The 27,260-nt window shown below is 34.9% G+C and overlaps 3 protein-coding genes across 3 annotated transcripts; 1 reads left to right on the top strand and 2 right to left on the bottom strand.

Annotated features, from left to right (window-relative positions):
• Positions 1-405: 405 nt before the first annotated feature.
• On the bottom strand, positions 406-7,797 carry LOC137392354 (dehydrogenase/reductase SDR family member 4-like). Its single transcript, XM_068079002.1, has 9 exons — positions 7,501-7,797; positions 6,803-6,980; positions 4,111-4,188; positions 3,943-3,966; positions 3,733-3,803; positions 3,468-3,519; positions 1,150-1,284; positions 722-765; positions 406-620 (listed from the first exon to the last, which is right to left on the bottom strand). The coding sequence occupies exons 1-9, from the start codon at positions 7,614-7,616 to the stop codon at positions 506-508; spliced, it is 813 nt and encodes a 270-aa protein (XP_067935103.1). The 5' UTR covers positions 7,617-7,797; the 3' UTR covers positions 406-505.
• Positions 7,798-11,120: 3,323 nt separating this feature from the next.
• On the top strand, positions 11,121-14,050 carry LOC137406862 (protein BUD31 homolog). The gene is made up of 4 exons (XM_068093471.1): positions 11,121-11,246; positions 11,769-11,891; positions 12,541-12,707; positions 13,852-14,050. The coding sequence occupies exons 1-4, from the start codon at positions 11,153-11,155 to the stop codon at positions 13,900-13,902; spliced, it is 435 nt and encodes a 144-aa protein (XP_067949572.1). The 5' UTR covers positions 11,121-11,152; the 3' UTR covers positions 13,903-14,050.
• On the bottom strand, positions 14,006-26,578 carry LOC137406839 (T-complex protein 1 subunit alpha-like). Its single transcript, XM_068093452.1, has 9 exons — positions 26,441-26,578; positions 24,874-24,959; positions 21,555-21,781; positions 19,802-19,990; positions 15,963-16,193; positions 15,575-15,750; positions 15,177-15,493; positions 14,841-15,004; positions 14,006-14,287 (listed from the first exon to the last, which is right to left on the bottom strand). Exons 1-9 carry the CDS (start codon positions 26,511-26,513, stop codon positions 14,080-14,082), a joined length of 1,671 nt encoding a protein of 556 aa, XP_067949553.1. The 5' UTR covers positions 26,514-26,578; the 3' UTR covers positions 14,006-14,079.
• Between the last annotated feature and the right edge of the window lie 682 nt (positions 26,579-27,260).

Below are 27,260 nucleotides of genomic sequence, written 5' to 3'. Positions count from 1 at the left end.
TTGCTTATACCCGCAGCTAAAAGGTGTCGTCTGCTGTCAGATTTACCGTTGTAGGCAAGATCTTACTTTAGTATCTTCAAAATGCTTAGTTTGTTACAAAGGTTTTCTTCAGCTTCAAATATAAAACCAAACATAACCAGTAAATCCTGCCAGTCGTGATGGTTATGGTGACGAGTTAGAATATATGACTGAGCTAGATTTACAACCCGCGATTTGAATCTTTACTGCTATTCTATTAAATAAAGAGGCAGTAATCTTATAGAAAAGATCAAATATTATATGAGGGGTTTGAGGGGGTGTGATAAGGATTACATTGCTTTGCTTCGCTTCCTCTCAACGACTAAACATATCGGGTGCAGATTAAGTACGTCTAGGCGAACTAGAATAGCAACTGATAAGTAGTCATTGACGACTCCATGTCGGAGAATATGCTTATATTTGCATGACAAAAGGTAGAAAAAACATACTTAAATAGGAATTAAACGTCAATTATGTCAGGTCCTCCCTATAAGCGTGAGAGAACACCACCTGTCAGAGCTATTGTCTCCCCTGTGACATATGACGCATCATCAGAAACCAAAAAAGATACAGCTCCTGCGCAGTCTTGCGGTGTTCCAAATCTAAAACAATTTATGTATAGCAGATGCTAAATGCTGATCGAAAAAATGCAATGATAGCTGCCAAGTGTGGGAGCAAGAATGTTGTATAGGAGTTGTCATACCTTTTCATTGAAATTCCAATCTCCTCCGGGTCAGCCTGAGTAAGCTAAAAATATAATGTAACAAAGTTAGTAAAACGTAGTTCCATTCGCTGACTAAACAGTTTTTAGTGAAAAACTACAAAAAACATTTAGGTACAGAAGTAAGTACTGTTTGTTACTATATGATATTACTGATTATGTATATTGTTTTATGATAGTACAGACTATAAATACATATATTATTATCATTATAGGATATTCACAAAATTATAAAATATTCCACAAACTATATAGAGGAAAAAAATATAGACATGTAACATAAAAAACATGTGTGGAGCTCAAAGGATATCTCGTCGAACAGATCTTCCATTGTCTGTTTATAGGGTCACATAGCTCTGGCCATTATAATAAACTTGGTTCATATACCTGGCAGCAAACATGGTTCTTACCATGGCAGCAAACTTTGTTTTAATAACTCCTGGAGCTATGCAGTTTACTCGAATATTTTCACCAGCAAGTGATTTGGAAAGAGCCTGCGTCAAGCCTAGCAAAGCAGTTTTTGTCACACTGTATGGTCCAATCAACTGCAATATATTAGTTTTTGTTATACTGTGTGGTCCAATCAACTGCAATATATTAGTTTTTGTTATACTGTGTGGTCCAATCATCTGCAATATGTTGTTGAAAAAGTAAGGTCATGGTTACACACTTTTGAATCACAAATACAGTCAGCATATTTTCAAGTAGGTTAAATGTAAAACATTATGTAATAATTACACCCCAGCTCCCACCAAAAGCAATTAACATAAAGTAAAAAACAAATACACGTTCCATAGCATTGACTTTAGTATTATCATCAGAAATGATCGGACAACTCCGATCCTTAGGGAGACAGCTCACTCTGTGGTAAAATTGAATGATGGAATGAAGGATGACCAAGTTTGATTCACATAATCAAGCTCACCATTATTTTTATAAATAACGGCGAATCATTTAAAATTAGCATGTTTTTAGAATGAGTTACACAAGAGATAACATTTGAATGGAAGAAATTTACATCCAGGTTTCCTTAAACCTTATGACATCACTTTTATCATTTTCCTAATTAATGACAGAGTGATACCGATCATAAAGCAGCTAAACAACTAAAGCCATTTTGTGAATGATTCAATTGTTACTCATATTACTGAGAAAAAACCAGTCGCTGTATGCGATCTTTTTAAGGTGCAAATAGTGAAGGTTTGGACAATAATCTAAGGAGGCCCAGATTCACCTTCTGTGTGATTGATCTATAACTAAACATAGACAGACCTCACCACCTATATAACATATAATATAAAAGAGGAAATATGGTGCAAGGAATACATAGGCTCCATAATCATTAAGACGCAACTGTGAGTTGAACAGCCAGAATAGACATCATCCATGGATGGCTACAAGTAGATTGGATCATGTTCTGACTTGTGATTAGGGACCACGGAATGCTCAGAGTAATGTGTCTACCCAGTTCAAATGTGCAGACATGTTCTTCGTATTATAGCTTATCATTGCATTCGCACACTAAAAACACATTCCTCTAATTCATCTTCTTTAAATTAAATTTCTTCTCATTACGGAAATTAATTCATTATATTTAAAGATTTCCCTGATATGAAACTAATGCTAGGATGGAATGATAAGATTTAATTATAAAACTAACCTTTATAAAGTATTGCATTTTCCAGGCCAAGAGAAAGCAACTACCAATTCTTTGTTTTAATTTGTGCTAACAAAAAATATTAAATTGCAAATGTTGTAAAACACTTTTTTGTAAATTACTTTTCAATAAATTTATTTGACAGCCTCTAGGAAAAATTTTAGTTTATTCACAACTTCATGATAAGTTTCAATTTCAATCTTTCAAATAAATTCTTACACTTTCCCAATAAAACTAGAGATCAAAAGTTAAGGATGGAGTCTGTGATCAGGATTGTAGTTTTGTACTATTTTTCTATATCATAATCTTACTTAAGGCTTTTGTGACAGTCATTTGTGGGTTCGAGTTCATCCTTAAAAAGAGTGAGTCATTCACTACTAGGAAGCAACAGAACACAGCAACAGACAAAATTATACATTGTCTCTGAATACATCCAAAGCAGTTTATTAAGGCCTTAAGCAAATGCTATACTAAATGTTAGATTGTCATTTGTGACGTAGTCATGCTGTGTGAAAACAAGCATTGGCGAAAGAAAAACTGGTGCCGTGCAGATTAACAAATGCAAATCCCGAATTTTACAACTTTTAGTTTTAGTGTAGCATCTGAAAACTTTCCCTAGATCTAATGCTTTAGATAGAAACACGGAAAATTTCTATTTTTCCGTTAAAATGATGTCTCTAAGCATGTGTAGGGCTTCTATGGGTTAAGCAATTTTGTGCCACTTGAAAATGACAAAACAAAGTTCTATTAAAAATCAGCTTGAAAGAGACAAAACGTCACGCCTGCTAACAAAATTTATAAAACCGTAAGTGTCAGAATAAAAAGAAACACTTCATGTTTCTTTTGTACAAAAATCTGGTGGTAAATTCCATTTTGGCCATGTTAGCATACAAAGAAATTTAATGACATTTTTGTTAGTTACTAAACACTACGAGCATATATATCACCCAACATACTACAGACAGTTAAATATAATAGCGCTAGTTTTGTAAACTATGCTAAGAAATGAAAAGACATACCTATTACATGAAAGATTTCAGAAAAAATAAAAACATGTAGGTGATAACTTACAGGAAAGGGCTGGTACGCTGCCACTGATGAGACAAACACAATGGAACCACTTCTACAATATGAATAGCTAACTTTAAAGATACGTTTACTAAAACAAAACAAAAAACAAATATACAGCAGGAACAAGACTGAGGAAAAAGGAGCTTAAAGGAAGTTTGAAGAAATATGAGATTCTACCAGAATCTAAAATCAGCAGCAAATAAAGCAACAGAAGCACTGCACTGTTCTTACAGACCTACACAAAAGATGTCATGCAAGTACCTACCCTCGTGTTCTCATATGAGGCACAACCTCCTTGCACAGCATAAACCCTGCCTTCACATTTGTATCCCAAAGCTACAACAGGTTCGTTTGCCTCATAAAGAAAAGCGCAACAGAAATTATGATAACTCATCTCATGATACAACCAGCTCTAGTGTGCAGTAAGAATACCAGATGATCAAATCAAGTGAGTGAAATGAGTAGTAGTACTCGCCTTGTCCCAGGCATCTTCTGAAATCTGCAACAATGAAAAGAAAAAGCTTTTTACATGGTGATGTCTGAATTATGATGTAAAATGACACAAAGAGTGTAACATCCAGTGCAGCAGCCTACCAAAAAGATAGGTTTTATGTATGGCCAATGCAGGCCAGACCAGACGTACCTCAAGCATCGGCCCAAAATGTGGACTGCAGCCTGCGTTTGATACAAGAATGTCGATGCCTCCTTGTTCATCTACTGTCTGTAAGGTAAGTCATCTTTGGTTAAGCAACATTGACAAAAAGAAAAGAGAATGCCAAAACTCTAAACTTGGTAGCACATGAGTTGGTAATTCTGGTATTGAGATATATAGCTGTACTAGCTGAATATCGCATTGCACAAGTAATAAAAAGAGCTTATAAGCATTACATTGCTTTACTCATCGCTTGATACTATTTCTGTATCTTTACACTACATTACCTGCAACTTTATAAGCTGTTTTTATTAACTGTGCGACGATGGGCATTCACCTCATGAGGCCATCTGGTCATCGTTACGAGTGACGCAACGTCATTATGCGTGTTTTAACCGATGTAATGAACATCTTTACCATTATTGATCTATATTTTCAAAAAAATATAGATTAATAAATCATTTATTATATGTACATGTAGCTATACAGAAACCATATAAAATAAATCTCCTTTATTAAGAATGTGTTGTAAAAATATGGCCAAAAAAAAAATTGTATCATCCTTTAAATGAGAGAAATTGGTTTCACAGTTTTTCACAGTTTCACAGAATATTTTTAGCTATAAAGCTTAAGCAGGAAGGCAAATTGGTAAATGTATTTATGAAGATCTTTGACAGAAATAGTATTATCAGTATGTTTTACCAATGATATAAACCCTCCCCCCAATTTTTTTATATCATTGGTTTTACAAATGTTAATATAACAATGTGTACATCAGAAGTTATGCTATAATCCCACGACCAAAGCGATTGTTTGAGAGCTTTATGATAAATGCATATGCGCACACAACTCCCAAAAAATTATCCGTCAACGGCCGTTACCAAACCCTTGTACCGAAATCCCATCAAAAAACTTAACCATTTTTGTGTAGAGTCGTTTAAGTATAATAATGATACAAAACACATATAAACCTATTTAAATATGTTACTAAGTCTTTGAAAAGTTGACACAATATCCTATAACTAACCCATCTGATCGGACTATACATAACTAGACAGATTAATTTGGCCTAAAATCGCCATTAAAACTTAACAAACCTTTTTTAATCAAAATTAAGACCAGCCAACGAAAGGCCGTGTAACAGAGAGTAGAACTATTAAGTCGTCAAGAAAAAAAACGTGCACATTTCACCAGTCTATGGCATTGTCCAATTGCCGAAGGTTTCTGTAATTAACGTAGAAGTACTGAAAAGTAATCGTTTCTTTTTTCCTGATTCTATCGAATTCTGACATTTTGGACACTTATAATGAGTACTTTGGTATTCCAACTGATGTTCAAAGCAGTGAAAATAAAGGGAATGACGATGATATTTTTCTAACAATTCTTATAAGAATATTACAATATTTAATTGTAAGAATAATTATTCGATTTTATAAGATTATTATAAGATTTAGTTATAAAAATAATCATTCGAATTTACAAGATCGAAGTATATAGTGACCGATGGTGTGCAATATGTTACTGTTATTATTTTTCTAAAGATTTTGTTGATGATACTGGCGGCTGTGCCCAATATCGCGGCACTGCTAAGCTGTTTTTAATATCTGCAAAGTTAAGTAATAGGCCTACATTTTCTTATAGATATACATCTATTTCTATGACAACCAGCTAAAATCTGTTTAGATTTCTAAATTCAGCATAATTTTTTAGATATAAATACAGAAATCTAGATAAATATTACAACTTCTTGATATTGGTTGCTATGACCAATGATATACAGGCCCCCGGCCTGTGTATATTACACAGCAGCTTGCCATTTTACTTCTAATATTGCATTTCTCCTATTGCAAGGGAAGAGATATGAACATATAATCTTTTCCTTCCATTATTGCTGTTTGTTGTACATAATAACACCCAGTACATTACTGCTACCATTGCAGCTACCATTGCAGTTCTCCTATTGCACTGCAGTGCCATTTGGTTTATAGTCCGAACCTCGACTGGTTTGAAACTCGAAGATATTGTATATCGACAACAGCTGGCCCAATCTCGACAGCAGTTTTACTATTTTACCATCTACTATTTTCATAGTAAATGAGCGATTTATATGTAAAAGATTTATTTGCGCAAAAATATCTTGTGATCCATTTGATGCAGCACTCCCCAGCTTATGTAGGCCTAACAATATTTTGCCCAACCTAAATATAGAACGAATGCTAAAACAAGTAACAATCATAAATATGGTTGACTGTTATGCTAGCAAAATGTTTTATTTGAAATCTAAACTTCAGTGAGTAGCTTTGATTTTTATTTTTTGAAGTGAGGATAGAACTGCAAAAAGACATTTATTATTTGTTGAAGATTAAATTATTGTAAAACTGCATCAGCCTTTGTCGATGTTCGGACCAACCTTTGTCTAGATTCGGACCAACCTCTGTCGAGATTGGGACTTGTCTAGGTTCGGACTTGTCGATGTTGGGACTGTTTCCCAAGCCATTTGACTGCTAATATTGCATTTCTCAACTGACAGTACCTTTCTTTTTCCATTATCACTTTGGTCATGGGCTGTATGACAGAGGAATTTCTAGTCAATAATATAGTACGTATTTAATTATACTATAGTTAATGCCAATACATGGTGATTTTACTGCTAATACTAATATAAAAGTATGTATGACAAAACCTTTCGAATAAGCTCTCTTCGGTGTTCAGCATTGTTCACTTGACATGAAACCCCAGAAACAGACAGATTTTCAGACTTTAGTTCTTCTAAAGCTTTATCCACTTTTTTCTTATTTCTGCTGCTAATGACTACATGAGCTCCATCTTGACCCAGGCGTTGTGCAATAGCAAATCCTATACTAAAATGCATTTCAGTAGCAGTTGACTCAAACAAAGAAGACTGGAGCAGAGCATACAGGATGGTAAAACACGTCTGTAGGAAAAGTGCACAAATTCTATGCTGTAATTCTGATTTTAACTATCTTATGCTGAGTCGCAAACTAGTTGGAGCCTACATTATCCTTACTACACATAGCATCTATGTGTCAAAGATATACACATAGGAACATTTCTATAGATGGTTATGCGGTTGACAACACAAATGTATGTTTAATGGTCAAGCTACTTATATATGAGCAATCTTTATTGTGGTAATCAATGATGAACATGATGAACCTCAGGTTACAGATAGCTATAGGCACTTCTATTTCTTTCAGCTTTAGTGAGAACCAAGTAAGAATAACCCACTGAGCAATGTACTAAAATTATATTTTTGTTATTCGTATTGAAAAGACGTTATCCATTCATGTCAGCAATCTCTACAAGTTTAATTTTCTCTAATGGTTCAGGTGAACCGTGCTACAGTGTTTGCCAACTTACCCTTCTGTAGAACCAGTAACAATTGCAACTTTTCCACTCAAACGACCCATTGCTACGTTGCAACAAAATCTAGCAAAGGGTACACCTTTATTCGTTAGATGCTTGCTGAAATTCATCTAAAAAATGGACTTTAGTATGTACTACATGTACTTGAAACTCGCCGGATATGACTCTGCCCACTTAGCGGTAACTTAGCGGTAACGATTATTGCATAGTCTGTCTTAAAAATATTAAAGACACGTCGCCAAAAGATTTACGAGTAGATAATATTCGAGTAGGTAATGTTCAGTAACGGACAACTTGATAAGATCTGAGTGGAGATCTGAGCACACCATAATCTGACACAAACGTCTTTAGTCTTTAGTCGCAAACATAGATGTATTACCATAGGTAGGTATGCAATGGCAACAACGGTTTCGACCATTAGTTTTTCGACTAAATCTCAATTTCCCCGTACGTATTCTTGACTCTGATTGTTTGACTCCATCTCACCAGTTCCATTTAGTTTTTTTGTAGGCGTATATCCAGATCGCTCGACCAAAACCGACTTTTTTTTAGCGTAATTATTTTTTCAACTAGAAGTGGGTGTTTAATTTTCATTTCGATTTTGATCTATAAGACGCACATAAAATTATCATTAATTTTAATTATAGTGATGTTTAATGTTGCTTAGCGCAGATTATTTCACAAGTGAGAAAGGCTACCCTGCAACGAAAAATTTCGGATAGGGAGCAATTGTACAAGGGTCGACGTCAACAGAATATTTTGAGCAAGCGCTTTGCGAATGATCCTAAAAACAAAATTTGAATAGCTCAATAGAACGTAAAGAATTTTTGCCAATATGTCATATTTTATCTATGTTGTTGTGCTACAAATGTAGCCCACTTTAACTAACTACACAACCAAACAATAACTTACTATTATGATCTAGCACCACTCACTTATGTTTTCTCTATTACTTTAGCGCGTTTGTAAATAAAACTAATTATAGGTTTGCAATAAGTTTACCTCAAATTTGTAGGAAAAAGAACATGTGATGCTCTAGTCTATGTTATGCCGTTATTCACTAACAGTTACTTATTGTAAGAGCTCGAGTCATAACAAATTGATGAGAAATGCTATACGATATATTTGCATGCTTTTCTTAATTAATTCTATAAAAGCAGTGTGTATAGTGTTTTATAAAAGCTCTGTTAGCACTTATTTAGAAGGCTGGTATCATAATGATTATCTACTCTACATCTACAACACATTTACATTAATTCCGTTTTAGGTACAGCCTCACCGTACAATTATCTTTAGCATGCTCTTAATGAATATCATATATATCATGGATGTCTGTAAAATCCAAGACTGTTCACGCTAATGCAACAGCCCTGATCAAGTTGTTCACTTGTACATTCATTCCTTTAAAAATCTATGAATCCATTCATAAGCTATCTGATGAAGGCTGATTTTTTTTTATAAAAATTAAATTCGTAACTAATCTCTAGAATCAATACAAACTAAAGTTTAGTTTTTTACTTAAAAACGTTTAGTTTGAAGCATAAAGCGAAACCTTATCATTGATTACCTCTGCGTATAAATTTGTTCTCATAAAACATTAATTATGAGCAAATAGTTGTCTTGACATAGGGAGTATTTCTCGAAGCATTACCGTTTTATATGTCATAGTAAAAAGTCTGGTCTAAATTATAAGCGAAAATAATAAATTTTTTACAAATACTGCATTAAGTTAGAATAAACTATATCTGGTATAAATTAGAATACGTTACTCCTCATATGATTACCACTCACTTTATTGAACTCACGCATTGCAGAACCTTCGCATCTATTGACATGTTAAACTAAGTTGAACAAAAGTATTTTAAAAGCTAGCAATTTAATAGTATTGCGATGGAGTCAAGATAATACTTATACAGTACTTAATATGTATACCGTATATGATGGTACATATATGGTAGTAATAGTTGAGTACTTAACTGACAACGGAGTAGATAAGTTTTACTGGCCCTTTCAGTTAAACTTATTTAGCGACAATTTAATCATTACAGCTTGTGTTACTGACAACTTGCGAGTTTTCTTTGGGATTTGGTTAAGATCATAAAATGCTACTTTTCAAAAATACTTCTTTTGTTATTTTGACGTCGAAGTGTGTGGATGAAAAATAAATCACATTAACTTGTTGGTTTATTATTTATTTCATTATTGCAAAGCTTAAAGAAAGCACTATTCAATTTTGCACATAAATGATTAATGTATACATATTAATGTGATATACATATTATGCGAGATATTAATATGATACATATATGATATATGGTGTTTTGCATTTATCAGGAAACATCCTTGAAACATTGTGACGGGTTAGATTTAGTATTATTAGTATGTTGTTTTTATCTTTTCTCCTAATATCATCAATTCTTGGTGTCATGAACAGAACACTTTTTCAGCTCAGTTATATTTGTTGATTAAGGTTTGGCTAAAGTTACATTTTGTAAGATCTAATGTAGGAGATCTTCATAATGCTGCAATGTTTTTCGTTTGGGTGCCTTGAATTTTGTACCTTGGCAATAATTGTGTGTGAGTGTCTTTTAGTTCTGGGACACACACTTATTGAAATATTTTAAGAACAACTTAACAAAACTAAATATTTACTGACAAATGCTAGGTCAAGAACTCCCTAACTTGTTTAATAAAAATCAAATTTTGTAAAATCAATTTAGTGTCTTGCGGGCCGACTACCAAAATATAGTCAAACCTCAGCATGAAGCTATTTTTTTTTAACCGTCACATTTTGGAACAAATATTCTTGTAAGAATACAATGATATATCATATAACTTGTGCCACTACTCAAAAAATTAGCAATTAATTCTTCAGATAGTTATATATAGCATTAAAACAAAGGCATTATATAAAAATTTGCAACTAAAAATTAAATGGAACAAATTTAATTAATTTTAAGAAACTTGAATAAAAAAATGATAATTCAAAATAGGTTTACATTGAAATCAGACAGATGTGTAACCTTGGCAATACAGAAGATGGACAGTGCGTAAGAAGAGGTGGTGATCTTACTTGGCCTTCATGAAATTTATATTGACAACTTATTTATATTCTTTCATTTTGTATTTCACTTTTTTACATTTTGTCGGTAGTTGTCATACCTGGCCTTTCTAGTTTTATTCATTCTAGGCTTCTTTTTTACGCTTTATTTTTACTTTCTTCATTACAGTAGCTATAGTATGACTTTATATTTGTTTAACAAATTAATTCAACGATGCTCGCTGAAATTTTTGATTTTGTTCAAATAAAAGCATTGTTTCTTTTACCACTGCTATCACTCACATTAGCATTTCTAGGACCCACGGTTCTAAACATAAAAAGGAAAAATACTGTTAAATATAGTTTGAACACGGTAGAACCAGACTGCACAAAGGAGAACTGTACACATATGTAGGCTACTGATTTACAAAACTGTGCGATGTAAGAACTCTATATGTCATCTGCTGGAAATTGATTCTATGTTGAATCAAATATTTGCTCAAAGTTAACATTTAATTTAATAACATTTATATGCTAAGGTGATCGTAAGCCAATCATTCATGCTTGTTGTGTTTACAATAGGAGTTTTTGTTACTCTGGAAAAGTATGCCAAAGGTGAAGAGAAGTCGGAAGCCACCACCAGATGGTTGGGAGCTTATAGAGCCTACCATTGATGAACTCGATGGTAAAATGAAAGAAGGTAAATTGCAGTTTTTAGTATGCTTGGCGTGGGTAACCTGATATAGGATATTGCAACATTCCTTTTATGATACAAAAATTATGCAAATAGATTTCAGAAATGACTTAATGGCTATACGCTGTTGGGCCATTCTTAATGGCCACTTCCACTAAATTTTGTGTATACCTGGCAGTGATAAATATTCTAGCCGATGAACGACTCTCTTCAGTACAGCGTAAGAACATCTCATATCTGGCAATATTTACTAGTGATTGCAAACATACTAGTCTTTCTCTTTATGTATAATCTACCTGAATAGTAAGTCAGCTCATGGTTTAGTTTGTTTTGATCTTAATAATGGAATGAGGCGAGTCAATTTGAGCCATTGTAAGCTGTGTTATAGCATCTCAGTGAGAGCTGTGATGCTGTCATCACAAAAATAGAATATTTCTTAATCCTGATCTCTGATGGGCATTTTGATAATGATTTCTGAGGTGTCTTTGACAGAGGTATATCTTACAACTGTCTCCTTTGTTTCGCTAGCTGAAACCGATCCACACGAGGGCAAGAGAAAAGTGGAGGCACTATGGCCGATATTTCGATTACATCACCAGAAATCTAGATATATCTTTGATCTCTACCATAGAAGAAAGGCCATCAGCAGAGGTACTAGCCAACTGGTTTCAACTATTCTAGCTGCATGCAGTATTGTAACGGAATTCCTAAGGTTTATTTATAGTTGCAGCATTGTTGACTGAGCTAATCCTGGCTGGAAGTTGTCTCAATTTTTCAATTTAAGATGAAAACTTCTTTGTTATGCTGCTGTAGGAAATGTCCTAAAAAGCTGTCTAGCAGTTCAAAGCATTACTCACAAAAGATTCTCTTCTCTTATCTTCTTGTCTCCCTTCTGTCTCACCTCTCCATCTATAATCTTATTTGTTTCTCCTGTAACAAAATTATCTGTCCTTTCATTGCCTTTTTTCCACTTTCTTGTCAACCAATAGTGTGCCTGTTTCTCCTCCGGTTCTGTCATTTCTCCTTCATCTCTTTCATCCTTCTTGTCTTCCTCCAGTGATGTGTTTCATTTGCCCCTCATTTCTCTCTCATTCCCTTCCATTCTGCATCATTAGTCATATCTCCTCTACCTTTGTTTTTATACGAGCACCTTAAAAATATAACGGGGAAATGTTTTTTTTTGTTTTCTCTAATTCATAATAATAATTATAATACTTTTTTCATTCTTAAGAGTCAAAAATGGTGGTCGTATTAAAACTTTTAGGAATGCTATTGCTAACTGTAACTATTGTTATTTTAGAGCTATATGATTATTGCCTCAAGGAACGCATAGCTGATGGTAATCTAATTGCTAAATGGAAGAAACAAGGCTATGAAAACTTATGCTGTCTTAGATGCATTCAGGCAAGGGACACCAACTTTGGAACCAACTGTATCTGCAGAGTTCCTAAGGCTAAACTAGAGGAGGTAGGGCTGAACATTTTTTATTGACAACCAGATAGGATTTGTCTCTGGTACCTGTGATAGCTTGCCATCTTAGGTTTGGCTATGGATAGTTTTGAGGAATGTCCTTTCAGCCAACTCTCCTATTGTGTACAAACTACATTTATCTTGTACTAATATTTTGCACATAACGCAGTCCCAATGTGAACATTTCTCAATTTACTTGCAGGCTTCAAAAGGCTTAACTAGCTCATGTTTACATTGTATCCATTCTTTACATCTTTGCATGCAAAATATCCAACTTGGTGAAATTATCTGTTGCTTTTGCATGCAAATTATGTGCTAGTTTAGTTACAACTGTACTGTAAAGCCGTTACATACAAATTCAATTCACTGCAGGACCATTAACTTATGTTGATGCTGTAGCCTGTTGGATCTAACACTCCCATAGGGCTGCACTATGGGAGTGCAGATTCTTCTGTTGTGGAATCAGTCGAAATCTGCATATCGTCATACCCATATTCCTCCATTTTATAAATGCAATAGATCACCCACGACTTCTCACACACAATTGTTTCAATTATACAGTATCTTCTTTATCATCTTTTATTTACTTCTAACCTGTGGCCTTCAGGGCGGATGATGAACCCTCAAGGTTTTACATTTTAATGGCTTTTTTGTGTAGCAATGCAAGATCGGCAACCTGCCCACACTTATTTACAATGTATGTCATGCTTTAATCTTGAGAAAAACTACTCGTTTTACCACTCGCTTTCTAACAACTTAACTTTGTTCAAACCATATGCCGTCAGTTTAAAGTGTGCGGTGCAATGCATGATGAAAAGGATAGCTGCTTGCTGATCCATCTGAAATGCATTTGATCTGATGAAATTATCTCGATCCATCTGAGAATATTAGAACATTATGGGATGGAAATCAGTTCAGGTGTTGGCTCAATTACTTTTGCTCAAATTCCATCTTTTAAAAAGGTTAAACATCTATTTGGAAGAACAAATTTAGAAGTATGAATTATGAACTTAGCCTAAGGATTTATTTTTTACTCTTTCATTTGTTCATGCCAGGTATTTGTATATCATGCAAGTACATGGGTAGTGCTTGTGTATGTAGTCAGCAAGCAAGACTAATGAAGTCATATTCTCTTTTGCAGGGTAAGATAGTGGAGTGCATACATTGCGGTTGTAGGGGTTGCTCTGGGTGATCTTGTGGACCAAGAGGACGGCCTTTCAACTCTTATGACCATTTATATATACACTTGTAAATATTTCTGAATCTTGCACTAATGTTTGCTATCTATAGTCGAATAAAGCATTATATTTTATTCACACAATACAAACAATGATACAGCGTCCAAACAATCTATGAATGAGTAAAAAAACTAAAGGGTGCCAGCTCTGAGAGCATCTTGGTAGGATGCTCCGCCTTCCTTCTGCTCCGGGAACAGTTTGATCATGTCGTCAATTCGTAAGATGGTTATGGCAGCCTCTGTGGCAAACTTCAGACTTTTGACCTTTGAAATGGCAGGTTCAAATACACCTGCCTTTTTGTTGTCCCTCACAACACCCTTCACCAAGTCCAACCCAACCCTACAATCAATTTGAACGCAAATTATTGCTGTTTAAAGCATGACTGTAAGTGCTTTCATAAAGAGGAGTTTCATAGTAATAGTAGTGTAATGTAATATATGTATATTGTATGACAAATTAGCATTTATATGTGTAACTACATGATAACAATAGACCTAAGCAAAATATTGGTAAAACTCATAAAATAATGATTCTATTTGTTCTATCAATGGGAAGAACAAAGAACATTGAGGTAAAATCAAAGCTTTTATACAAAATTCAAACATGTTTCTGTTTGAATATTGTATAAAATTCAAACAGCAACATGTTTCAATTTTATACAAAACCAGGTCATTAAATAAAAATGAAGGTTTATATTTTCAGCAGCTATAAGTATGTTTCACTGAACACAACTTCCACAAAAGTAGCTTGTAGGTTTATCCCATATTAAAATTTTGAATAGCAAGCGCTTAGAGGAAGGTTATTGTAAGAATATTTATGTGTGTAAAATTGGTACAACTTTGTATTTACAAGAACTGCTTCGATACTTTATAGCAATTGTTGTAAGCTTTACCATTTGAGATCCTTGTGCTCAGCATTCATCTGTGACGTGTTGTGGAAAGCCCTCAACTTGGCGACCAGGTCTGTCGAGTCCTGCGCACCATTCACTGCAAGCTGCTTTGGTATTACGAGAAGAGATCGCGCAAACTCGGAAATTGCTAATTGTTCTCGAGAGCTCTAACAAATAAAAAAGCACCCAAATATTTAAGACAAAGCAAACATCATAACACGCTTAGTTACTGTAGTCATAAGGCATTACAAACAAACCTGTAATATTTAGAGCTAGTCAATAGTCCGGTGAGGCAGGTGAATGTACATATACAAGGTTTACAACTAGTGTCTTCCTTACCAGGGAGGTTGCGAAGTTATCTAGATAGATGCTAAGAGCAGCTTCCACACACCCTCCTCCTGGCACAAGAGATTTCGACTCCAGAACCCTTTTTACAACGCAGAGAGCATCATGAATAGATCTCTCCATTTCATCTACCATGTAGTCATTAGCTCCCCTCAATATAATCGAGGCTGCTGACCTAGCCTTTGGTCCCTTTATTAGTATTAGCTCGTCATCACAGATTCTTTCTTGCACTATTTCCTCGCATGAGCCCAACATTGAGGCCTCGAATGACTCATCACCCTCCATGTTAGCCATAGTCATCATGAATGTAGCTAGAAAATCAATGCGCTGATAAGAAACAAGCTCTAATTGCCCTCACTATATATTAATAAAAATACTTGTTACAAACATACCTCCAGTTGCCTTAGCAATTCTCTTCAAGTCGACCTTCTTGCACCTCCTGACGGCCATTGCACCAGCCTCCACAAAGTACTTGAGACATAGGTCATCGATGCCACCGGTGGTCAACACAACATTCGCTCCAGTGGCCATGATCTTCTGTATCCTGTCTCTTGTAATGTCAGCTTCTCTGCAGGATATATGAGTAGCTACAACACTTATTCAGTACTTAGTGACTGGCAGAGAGAGATTACGAAGAACACATGGACCTGCTGAAAGTATAATATAATGTTAGGTCACACCAGATCATAAAAAAAATTACCCACACAATGTCACTCAAGTTGTAAAGCTATAATTCATCAACTATAAATCATCTGTGCATCTGTTATAATTCCAACTCACCTCTGCCTAATGCCTTCTAGTTTCTCTGGATCCTCTACCAAGATTTGCACACCAAGCTTCAATCTTGTTTTTTGGAGACTGAAGTCAAGACACGCTATCTTAGGCGCAACTATTCTCTTGGGCATTTGCTGAGAGCCAACGGTACAATTGAGTGCATATCCATCAACCAACACTGTCTCATTTGCGCTTCTACCATGTGCCTTGAGGATGTTCACGGCCTTAATTGGGAATCTACAAAATATTTTACATCAGGCAATCGCAACATCATTTGCTGATCTCATAGAGCTAGCAAGACAAAAAATAGTTAATAGAAAGGTTTAACTAAAAGAATTGAAGTGAATACATGTGATTCCTGATTTCATGTAGCAGGGGGTACGTCATGGGGTACACGGGTGGCATTTGAATTCTAACATGTATCACTCAGTCGTAAGAGTAAAGGTAGTTTTGCCTTCATTGGAGTACATGATAACATAGGCTCCATTGACAGAGAACAAGCGGGCCTGTCGATGCATCATTAAGAGCCATGGTCTGAGATATTTACAAATACAGTGAAACATGGATAACTCGAACTTCACGGGACCAAGCTAAAGTGTTCGAATTATCAGAGCACTGTCACAAGACCATGTATTTACTTATTTATTAGTAGATACATGTACATATACAATCTATAATATAAATCAAAAGCACAAATGGCTTGTTTCAAATTAAATGCTTCTAATGTAAAGTTTAAAACGTTTTTATCAGAGTATAGATTTTTCTATCACTTGAGATTGGTTTGTTGTTCGAGTTGATGTTATTGCCAGGACGTTTTTTAGATTGACATTGGCAAAACTTGATCATTGTTGAAATGCTCAAAAGAAAAGACATCAGTACATATACAAACTATAATATAAAGCAAAAGCACAAATGGCTTGTTTCAAATTAGATGCTTCTAATGTAAAGTTTAAAACGTTTTTATCAAAAAGTATAGAGATTTTTCTATCACTTGAGATTGGTTCGTTGTTTGAGGTGATGTTAATGCCAGGACGTTTTTTAGATTGACATTGGCAAAACTTGAACGTTGTTGAAATGCTCAAAAGAAAAGACATCTTTTTCTTTTGAGCGTTTTACCCACGATCAATTTTGCCGATTTTTCTTGAAGTTTATGCAAAGATTACCTCACTTTACCTCGCTTCCGAAGGGCGATCGCTACGCGGATGTTCGGTATACATCAAATTTCACCAAACCTTTAGAAAAGTCGTTGACAAAAATATTTTGCCGATGGTGGTAATAACGACGCTTATGAATTACGAAAAGTTGAGGTTTACCTTTATGGCTTGGAATAAAGTTATTTTCTAAAGCGACAACAACCGTTTCGGTAGCCGTTGGGCAAAAAACAGTTCGAACTAACAGTGTTGAGTTCGAGTTATCTATAGCAATTTATCATTACGTGGGAACGGACCAAAGAAACCGTTCGAATTAACCATGTGTTCGAGCTATCCGTGGGCGAGTTATCCATGTTTCACTGTAGTTGGATGTTTGTGAGCTACAATTTTTTCGAGTGCTTGCTTTTAACAAACGTGTTCAGTATTATATGCTAAAATACTTATATTGAATTTGTTCGTGGAACACTGGTATGAACAATCCCTCATAGATCGTGTATGATAACATTTGGTATGCTTTCCAAGGAGCTTACATTTACAGCATTTGACTCTCCTGATTAGCAATGTCCGTCGAGGAAAAAATCATCCAGTGTGTTCTTAGCCAATTGACCAATAAGTTACAACTTAAAATATTTAGCAATATATGTTTACAATAATTTATGTTTGCAATATTTTACTATTACTTTATTACTTCGCTATCAAGGTGATGCATTTTTGAGTTTTGATTACTTATAATAGTTACTGGTTATCAAAATATTGCTATGAATGTATTTATGGTAGGAAACATGTTCTGAATATATCAAAGCAGCTGTAAATATACAATTATCCATATAATTGGATCATTATTTCTAATCTAGCCACAACAAAATTTACTATGATTTAAACCAGCAAAACCCATTCCAAAGAAATCCTGCATACATCAACAGAGCTGTCACTTTCATTAGTCAATGGTCTAGATTCTGGCTATGTGAAGGAAGAAATATGGGTTGGTAGGTAAACATGTAAACAAATGAAATGCAAAACAATTAGTAATATTTAATGTGAACTCGTTTTTCTCAAAATAAAATTTTGAATGACATTTTATTCTATTGTTTGTTTCCTGAAAGTGTCATTAGTGAGCTAGAAAGCAGTTATTTTTATCAGAGAAAAATTTGTCGCTGTAAGGCAAAACAACTTCAAATATGTAATTCTCTCTCGTTACATCTGATTTGGTTGAGGCAGGTCAAATTTAGGTAAAATACTACTATGCATGTCTAAGAAGAATTTTCCTGAGAAAATGTAGCAGATCAAACAGTGTATTTAGTATAAATAATATCAGTAACAGTTGTACATAATTTTAATAGTCTTGGATTTTTTGATTTCCTAAAATCCTAGAAGTTAAAAATGTAGTTAAAATTATTCTAATGTTAGGCAATAAACCAGAAAATATAGAGCTGCGAATTATGTAAAATATTTTATTCTAGCTTTTATATAAACTACGAAGCCCAGTTAACTTAAAGGTTGACTTACAGCAAAATTCACATTACAGTTATTTGGTATCAAAAGGTTTACCATGTCTTACTCTGCTGTGTTGTAGGTGCATAATATGTGGGAATGTGATTGAAAGCTCAAAAACGAAGAGTTTATCGCGCCCATCACAAAACTGCCATAGATTAGAATCCCTTTCCAAAACGGCTCAAATGGGACGTAGTTGAACAAGATGGCTTCTGTTTACATTTTCAAGCAACCTCATTCGTCGAATAATTTTCAGAAATATACTTCACGCATTCAATAAAACCATGTCTATTGTCCTTACGCGTCTATTTCATCATCATTGTAATGCTGTCATTTTGAGCATTGATATCTCAAAACCCACTGTAAAAATTTGTGTTTAATTTTTTAACCTTAGCTCGAAGGAGTGCATATCATCCTCTGAAAAATATGACGAGCCTGTTGGTCACCTGTGATAGTTGAAAAATGCTGCAGAAATTATTCACGCTGTTTGCCAGGAAGTATGGGTCACATGATCAGATTACGACTAGACGATTAGACCAAGCCGAAACAAAACTGCAAACTAACAAGCATATATATTTGGTAAGGACTCTTCGCTAAGACTCCAAGTGTTTGTCATAAACTAGTGCTACGAGAAGTTTTATATTGAGCCTTTTATTGGCCTTTCAATTCACGTGAGAACATCACGCGCCAAAACAATAACCAAATCGTTTGACTACGTCAGATAAATAAATTGATTCCAATCTACGACGGTTTCGTGATGGCTGCAATTAACTGTTCGTTTTTGAGATTTTAAGAGCTTGTAATCGCATTTCCACATATTATGCACCTACAACACAGCCGAGTAAGACATGGTGAATCTTTTGATACCAAATAACTGTAATGTGAATTTTGTAGCAAGTCAACCTTTAAACAAAACATTTGGCCAAATCAGGTGACATTAGAGTAAAAACTATAGCTACAACCACCCCATCATACTAATTTTTCAACATTTTGACAAAGCGTTATCAGACAAACAAAAAGATGTAAGCGGTCTGCTTTCTATAAATAAACTGACACATTTAGTTTCATATTTGCTCAAATCTATACATCCTTTTTACCTGACCAAAGCTTCATGAGATGGAAACAGTAATCAGTGATCAATCAAATAACCAAGTAATCAGTAAAATGGAATAAAATGAAAGAATTAATACAAAATTCCCTCACCTTGTATTTCCTTTCGGATCTGTCATTTTGACAGCCATGGCAGCATTTACTACCATATTTGAGAAGAAATCAGCATCAGCTCCTATGATTTTGCTTGACATGGAGGTCTTGGCAGCATTGATTATACAGTCTTTACCCAAGTCATCTGTTTTGATTGTCAAGTGCTCCTGTATATACTTACATGCCTCTCTGTAGGACAGATAATACAACCTTATAATTAAGTACTAATATAATAGTATGCCATGTGGGTGATAAACAAAGGGCTGCATATTGCAAGATGATATATGCAAAGTTTTACTAAGCACACATCACTTTGAGGTAGCAAGTCACTCATGACTCTCAAATGAGATTAAAATGTTGCAAGTAAAACTGAACCCGCTCTGAAAAATGGATATATAGTGAGGAGCTCAAGACTCATATTGGTGCTGTACATCTCTCAAACATTAACAGAAATTATGGAGTATGATTTAAATTAAAAAGAATTCTTTAGTGTGATAAAAATTGATTCGCTATTTTATTGTGAAACGTAAAATGTAGGCTCATGCTCTTGCTCTTTCTTTAATAGATCTTTTTAAACTCGTGTGTATACATGTATTTGTTGGAAGTCAGAGTCAAGATAATGACAGAAAACAAATCTTAAAATTTACTTACTGTGCAACATGAAAAAGTCGGAATATTAGGAAGAAACTTGGGAGACGTACAGTATGATGAAGACATAATTATATTTTCAAAATAAATAGATGCACTCAATTCACATGTTGTCATCATGAAAACTGTCATTATGCTGAAAGTCTAGTGTGGTTTGCTATAGGAAAATATATCTAAAATTGAAAAAATATTTTGATTTCAATTTTGCTGGTGTTCGATTTGCAGTGTGTCAAATGTGGCATTTGTACACAAAACAATCTCTAGATAAGATGTGTGCTGACATAAAGCTGTCAAAACCATAAAACACAACAGCCATAAATAAATGTTTGTCTTAATATGCCAGGTTAAATAAAAGCTGAGTGGCGTAAGCAGCGTTTGCAGTAAAAGCTTTGCATCCATATAGTTTACACATTTGTAAGGGAAAATGATTTATATACAGTCTTGCTCAAAATAATTAGCCCTCTAAAAACTTTCTGCATTTTTCACATTCTCACTGTTAGGACTACTACGCGTCTGTTTTACCCACTTAAATTATATATCAAAATATAGACCAGGCGTTTTTCTTTCTATTGATGCTATCCTTTTTATGTCATCCTAAGATCACTTTGTCTTGATGCTGCAAGGCTGTCATCATCGCAAAAGGTTTTCCAACTAAATACTAAATGTGTCATAGCACACTAAACACCCCAACGGCCCTTTTCAGGGCCACAAACTCACAAAAAGAGTTTTTTCACAAACTTTTTCAACTTTATCCATAAAACATGAAAAAGCTCATGTGAAAGCGTTTTTTAATTTTTGTTTTGTTATTTATTACTAAGGTAATCTTGCTATTTATTCATAAGGTAATCTTCAAATACAGTCAGATGCATTTTATCATTTTCTCTGATAGTTAACTTGAAAAAGGAGATTTCAGGCTTTTGTTTGATTTATAATTTATGTAGTCAAAATGTCTGTAGTACAATATAGCGCAGTATCAAACTGCAAAGTGCGCAAATTTTCTAGAGGTGTTCATTATTTTGAGCACCACAGTAATTGTCAAATCCCTTCTTACTCCTTTTCCTATGCCCCACACTATACTTACAAATGACTTGAGATATGCACTTACTTGCATGCTAGTCTATATCCACTAATTACAGATGTGGGATGAATTTTTTGTCTAACCAATTCATCAGCATTTTTAAGAAGTTCAGCAGCAATGATGACCACTGATGTTGTGCCATCTCCTACTTCCTCATCTTGCAGCTGCGCCAACTCACAAAGGATTTTAGCTGCTGGGTGTTCTACCTCGAGCAGTTTTAGAATAGTTGCTCCATCATTGGTTATAGTCACATCCTGAGAAACAGTAATTATTTCTAATAACCTAATTTATACTGTTGAACAACAAATGTCTATAGCCTATGTCAACTTTTAAAACACTCTTTTTCCCCAACAATCAATCTAACTTCACCAGTTTGACAGTATTTGAAGTTAGTACTATTCAAACTGCTTTATTTCCTGAGAGGAAAACAAAAACTGAAGACAAATCCATGTAAAACGGTCTTCACAGTATGCTGAATGGCTAAAGCTATCATGTTACCCCTTGCAAATTAATTGAATGTTGTAAAATCATGCTTAAAGTAGTATTGTAGTGGCCTATCTTTAATATTGTACTGCAATGATAAGCATCTAACACTGGTGTTGCTACATCGTAGTCTTAACCCTTTCGTGGGCAGTGCGACGTTTTTGTCGCTTTGCGATACGGCTGCTAATGGGCAGTGCGACGTTTTTGTCGTTTCGGTAACGTATTTTATTATTGCCGTTTCTGGTTAGCTAAATGCCGTTTTTTGTTTACTTTTTTTACCAATAGCAAGCTACGATATAGTAGTTTCAGTTAGCCTCAAAAATTGACTTCAAGGTTGAAAAAAAAACGATCGTTTTTAGCAGTGATTAATAAATAAACTTTCGAAAAAAAATTAGAAAATTGTTCTAAATAATTCATCAACTTTTATTTTTCTTGCTTCGGTTTTAGCTTTTATTTACCGAATTTTTTGAGAGTTTGACTTTAGTTTACCGTCATGGCGACTTCTAAAAGAACCTCCCGAGATTATTCTCATAAAGCAAGTACTAGTACCGAAATTACTAAGAGATTCAGAGATGACAGTGACTTTTTAGATTTAGTAGCAAGAGATGACAGTGAATCAAGTTTGAATTGTGATTGTAATGACTTTACATCTAGAAGTGACAGTGATGAAAAGGCTGGTAGCAGTAATGATGAGGATGTGAGTAGGAGTGATGCCAGTGCCTAGAAGAATATAACCAACATAAACAGAGATAAATCTCCTACAATTCAGCAGTTTATAGCAGTGACAGGCCCAGTATTTACTCCAGTAGATGCTCAACCAGTAGAATATTTTGAAAAGTTTTTTGAGCCTGTCAATCCAGGAAGTACATTTTTGTGGGAGCTCTTTGTTACACGAATAAGTACATGGTGCAAAGACTGTGATGTGGGCCTTTGTAAAAGAGAATGCTTTCGAAAATATCATTCGTAAATAGACAATTATTATGAAAAGCATTTATTTTATGTTATACATTTTTATTTGTTTATAATATATATATATGCCTATGGACATATACATGTATACATATGCACCTTTAAACATAGAGATATGCACATAATAACACACAGAAAAGTGTATGAACCTTTTGGAAAAAATTGATTTTTTGGAAAATTAATTCGCCCATGGGAGTCTGATTTAGTTTTGAAAATTCGCCCACGAAAGGGTTAAGCAACCATATGTGTGATATGAACGTGTGATATTTGCAATGTTGTTTGTGTCTAAAAATTTGAAATCAAACGGGCTAATTAAAAATGAGCAACACAAAACACTACCCAAAGAGGGGTTTGTTGCATTGTCAATATTTGTTTATTGGATGCATTTTGGCAAACTTTTTCCACAGCTGTTGCCATCATTTAAAAGAGAGCACTGTACGATATATTTACTTTGTATGACTGTCACAGGTCAAACTTTAATGCCTGTATCTGCACACCTGCCCAAAAAGGTGAGTTTTACTTAATCTTCAGGATTTGAAAATATAAATTATTACATTGATACTTTTTGCCAGTGCATAAGCAGCCCACAATACATACGAGTGAGTCACCGACAACGTGATGCTTTTGAGATTGCTTCATAAAAAACACAAAAATATACAGTCAAACCTCAATATACCAAGTTGATCCATCGTAATAATTGCTTTGTATATTGAGATTAACTTATGTAAGAACAAATACTTCAGCAGTAAAAAAATACGTTGCATTTTGTTTAATTTTTTCCCGAGTCCGAAAATAACAATTATTATTTTAAGTTGTAACATATACCATTAAAAATGCATTATACAAAATTATGCAAAAACTTGAATGTACAATCTTGAATCCCAATTAACAGCTGAACTGATAGTGATTAAAAGTAAGTCAGAAGTGTAGACTCGGCAGGGGTGTAGGTTTGACAGTAGAATGGGTACTAGAAATATCCTACAAAACTCGCTCTAATGGAAACTAACTTATTTGTGTTTTTATTATTTTAATGCTTTATATTAGATGTTTTTCAATTCTATTAACTTGACTTACAAAAATGGAAATCCTAAATTGGAAATTACTTAATAAGTTGAGAAAAATTGTTTCTCACATTTTACGTTGAGATACATGCCGAAAGTGCCGACAAATGCTTTTTCTGACGTTTTGAGGCATGCGGCTTATATAAGGGTGCGGCTATTCTGTGGTTTTGTCTTTCACCGCAAGGGCGCATTAACCGAAATCTCCGGTTAGTGTGCTTCGAGCGGTGAAAGAAAAAAAGAAACGATGCCTAGCTGTACTGTTCCGTTAGGCACTGGGTTAGAAAGCGTGGGTTAATACGGAACAGTGCCTAATGGCACTGTTCCGTTTTAACCAGCAAAGTTGATGCCGTGTTAAAAAGCACCGCCATGAGTTCTGCGGCCTATACAAAAGGTGCGGCCTATGTATTGTTTTATTATCGGTTTTTTGAAAATACAGATGCGGCTTGCATAGGAGTGCAGTTAATAGTCCGAAAAGTACGGTAATCGCAAGGTTTGATTGTATAATAATAAATAAATGGTCACGATCATTATGTATATATTTTCTTGACAATCAGTTAAAATTGACTTCGAAAGGAACACAAAAGTAAAATACATGTATCAGGCTCTGGCCAACTCTAAAAAAATAACTAAGGCGCTACTTATTACAGGTTGTTATATGAAGGTTCAACTTTTTTATTTATGAAGTGAGAATAGCAGCATATCATCTCAGGAATGTTAGTTATTGCACATTCGGTTTTCATGTAATGGCTTAACTTTCTAAATGCTTGCAGTGCAATGCAATTGAACAAGTGTAATAATGAGAATAGCTGTAAAATAGCTTATCTTGTACTCACCCCTACATCATCCACCAACATTTTATCCAAACCAACAGGCCCAAGACTACTCTTAACAATGTTAGCTATAGTGGCTGCCGCAGAGACTACAATATATACATGAGCAAACTTGGTCTCATCCTTTTAAAATGAGAGACGGAGCAACCCTAACAATCACAGAAAAGAAATTCAAATAGATGTAGGAAATAATGTTCATCTCTATCTATTACACTCAGCCAAATATCAAAGACAAGAAACAGTTTACTTCTACAAAAAAGCTACATAAATTTCACTAAATTATGAATCAGGAGATCTCCTAGGTCAGTGGTTCCCAACTACCTTGGAGCCATGGACCCCTGAGCTCCTTATCTAAAAGTCACGAAACCCTTTATAAACATCATAATATATGGTGTTTATAACAATGCATTGTAAATTGAAATGTTTTATTTTCCATGGATCTTAGTATATCGCTGAAATTGAAGAGGGAGAGAGAGAATTACGTGTTTGCTGGTTAGAGGTTTTGTTGTTTTGTACTACCAACCGGAAATCAGGTACTATCCAGCGATTGATGCGCATAGGTGATAAAAGTCTAGACCCAAAAACCTAACAAGGCAACGCGACCACCCCGCGGGAATTGCATTAGCCCCGAAACCCAGGCTAGCACAATCCCAACAGAGCTCGATCATTAAACCCCGCCCATATGATAGCCGTTGCCTATCATTTTAGAGTTTTATATCATTGATCCAATCACTACAAGACAGAAATAGCTGTAAATAACTAGCTAGAAAAACCAATACTGGCACCAGCCTGTGGACCCCCTCAAAAATTCCTGTGAACCCCTAGGGTCCATGGACCACCAGTTGGGAACCACTGTCCTAGGTGATTATTGCATACATGATGAACAAACCACTGTTTTACCGGCTGCCTACCAATTAGCCTATTAACGTTTTACTAACATTCGCCCTTTGTACAAACTACCAGCCAATATCGAAAAACCAATGCAAGACCTCACAACACTTTTTACACCGTTACATCATACTCAGGCCTGCAAACTTTTACGCATTGGGCGTGAGACTCACGCAATCACCCCAAAGGAAAAATGAAATTGCTTGAGATTTTTGCCCCAATTTCCACAATTTTATATATACTATCATAGATACATCATTTGCCCCAAAACCAAATCTCAAGCATTGTCCCACTCTTGGGTTGGCAGGCATGATCATATTTATTTACATAGTACGCAAATAATCTTTTGCATCTAAAATTAGACAGTCTATCCTTTTGGGGCTGCTTGTTCTTTGTTTCTTTTACGATTATCCATAACAACACCTGATTTAGCGTTAGATTTGTGCTATAGACTGCTTTCAAACTTTTTGTCAACATCAATACTTAATGGCCAAACAAAATTGCCTGATTATCAGGTTAGACATTGCCTATCTGAAGCTCAATCTGTCTGATTTCCGTAAAACCTTCCTTCATTGCACCTAGCTATAAATAACGTTTAAAAACTCGACAACACGAATAAATGCCATCACACACGCACATATTTGTGACAGTTGTTAATAGCCAAGGATGTCCTGATTGTTACCATTTTGTGTGCGTATAGAGCTTCCACTTGTCCGTGTACCACCAACACTGAGAGCTGTTTGAGTAGAAGCCATTTCGGCTTAATTTGTAGCTAATAGCAAAAGAATGAATGAAAAGCCTAAACAGAAAAAGCAGGCCAAAGCGCTCCGTTTGGTGGGTACACATTTATTCAGTCTTAATAAGTCTCGAGCCGCTCGTCAGATTGGTGATATATATATAGCAACGCTTGGATCGAAGGATTAGCACGAGTACTGTTCTAGCACTAAAGCTTCGGAAGAGAGCATAATGTCAAACTATGCGCACACGTGATTGAAAGAATGATCGAGAACAATGTGGATGTAATCTATCTATCTATCTCTGTAAAATATTTCAAGTGGCCGCTAGGCCTGTAGAAATAAAATGGTGCATTAGGCATAAAAATAAGATCACAAATAAGCATAGACTTATTTATCTAAGTCTGAAGGATAAAAGTATAAGATCGCTTGGTCTAGATATAAGAGAATCAGATGTTAAAATTTCATCGCACGGTTAAAAAAAGAGTGTTTCATTGCACTTGCATTGATTGTGTGTCTGATATTGGAGCCTCGAGTAAAATAGGATGAGTTCTTAATTACAAATCTATTAAAATCGACCATTAGGTCCTGGCTTAAAATTTTTTGCAGTGTGCTTTCGTCCTTGATGCGTCTTCTCTCTGCAAGTGTTTGCCATCCCATTTTCACCATTTCTGATGATATACTATCAAATTTTCTTAAATTGTTGGCCCACCTAAAAGCTTTTCGGTTAATGGATTCTAAATCTTGTATACTATAATCAAAATGTGG

Source organism: Watersipora subatra, chromosome 1, assembly GCF_963576615.1.
Source record: "Watersipora subatra chromosome 1, tzWatSuba1.1, whole genome shotgun sequence".
NCBI lineage: Eukaryota > Metazoa > Bryozoa > Gymnolaemata > Cheilostomatida > Watersiporidae > Watersipora > Watersipora subatra.
This window is presented reverse-complemented; position numbering and strand designations above follow the sequence as displayed.

Excerpts from the sequence above, each read along its gene's own strand:
- LOC137392354 (XM_068079002.1), bottom strand. The coding sequence starts at position 7,616 with ATGAATTTCAGCAAGCATCTAACGAATAAAGGTGTACCCTTTGCTAGA. Across the intron at positions 4,189-6,802 it reads GAAGAGAGCTTATTCGAAAG|ACAGTAGATGAACAAGGAGG; the intron begins GTTTTGTCATAC and ends CTTACCTTACAG. Across the intron at positions 1,285-3,467 it reads CAGCGTACCAGCCCTTTCCT|TTGATTGGACCATACAGTGT; the intron begins GTAAGTTATCAC and ends AATATATTGCAG.
- LOC137406862 (XM_068093471.1), top strand. The coding sequence starts at position 11,153 with ATGCCAAAGGTGAAGAGAAGTCGGAAGCCACCACCAGATGGTTGGGAG. Across the intron at positions 11,247-11,768 it reads CGATGGTAAAATGAAAGAAG|CTGAAACCGATCCACACGAG; the intron begins GTAAATTGCAGT and ends TTGTTTCGCTAG. Across the intron at positions 11,892-12,540 it reads AAGAAAGGCCATCAGCAGAG|AGCTATATGATTATTGCCTC; the intron begins GTACTAGCCAAC and ends TTGTTATTTTAG.
- LOC137406839 (XM_068093452.1), bottom strand. The coding sequence starts at position 26,513 with ATGGCTTCTACTCAAACAGCTCTCAGTGTTGGTGGTACACGGACAAGT. Across the intron at positions 21,782-24,873 it reads TGTTGGTGGATGATGTAGGG|GATGTGACTATAACCAATGA; the intron begins GTGAGTACAAGA and ends ACTGTTTCTCAG. Across the intron at positions 19,991-21,554 it reads GGATATAGACTAGCATGCAA|AGAGGCATGTAAGTATATAC; the intron begins GTAAGTGCATAT and ends TCTGTCCTACAG.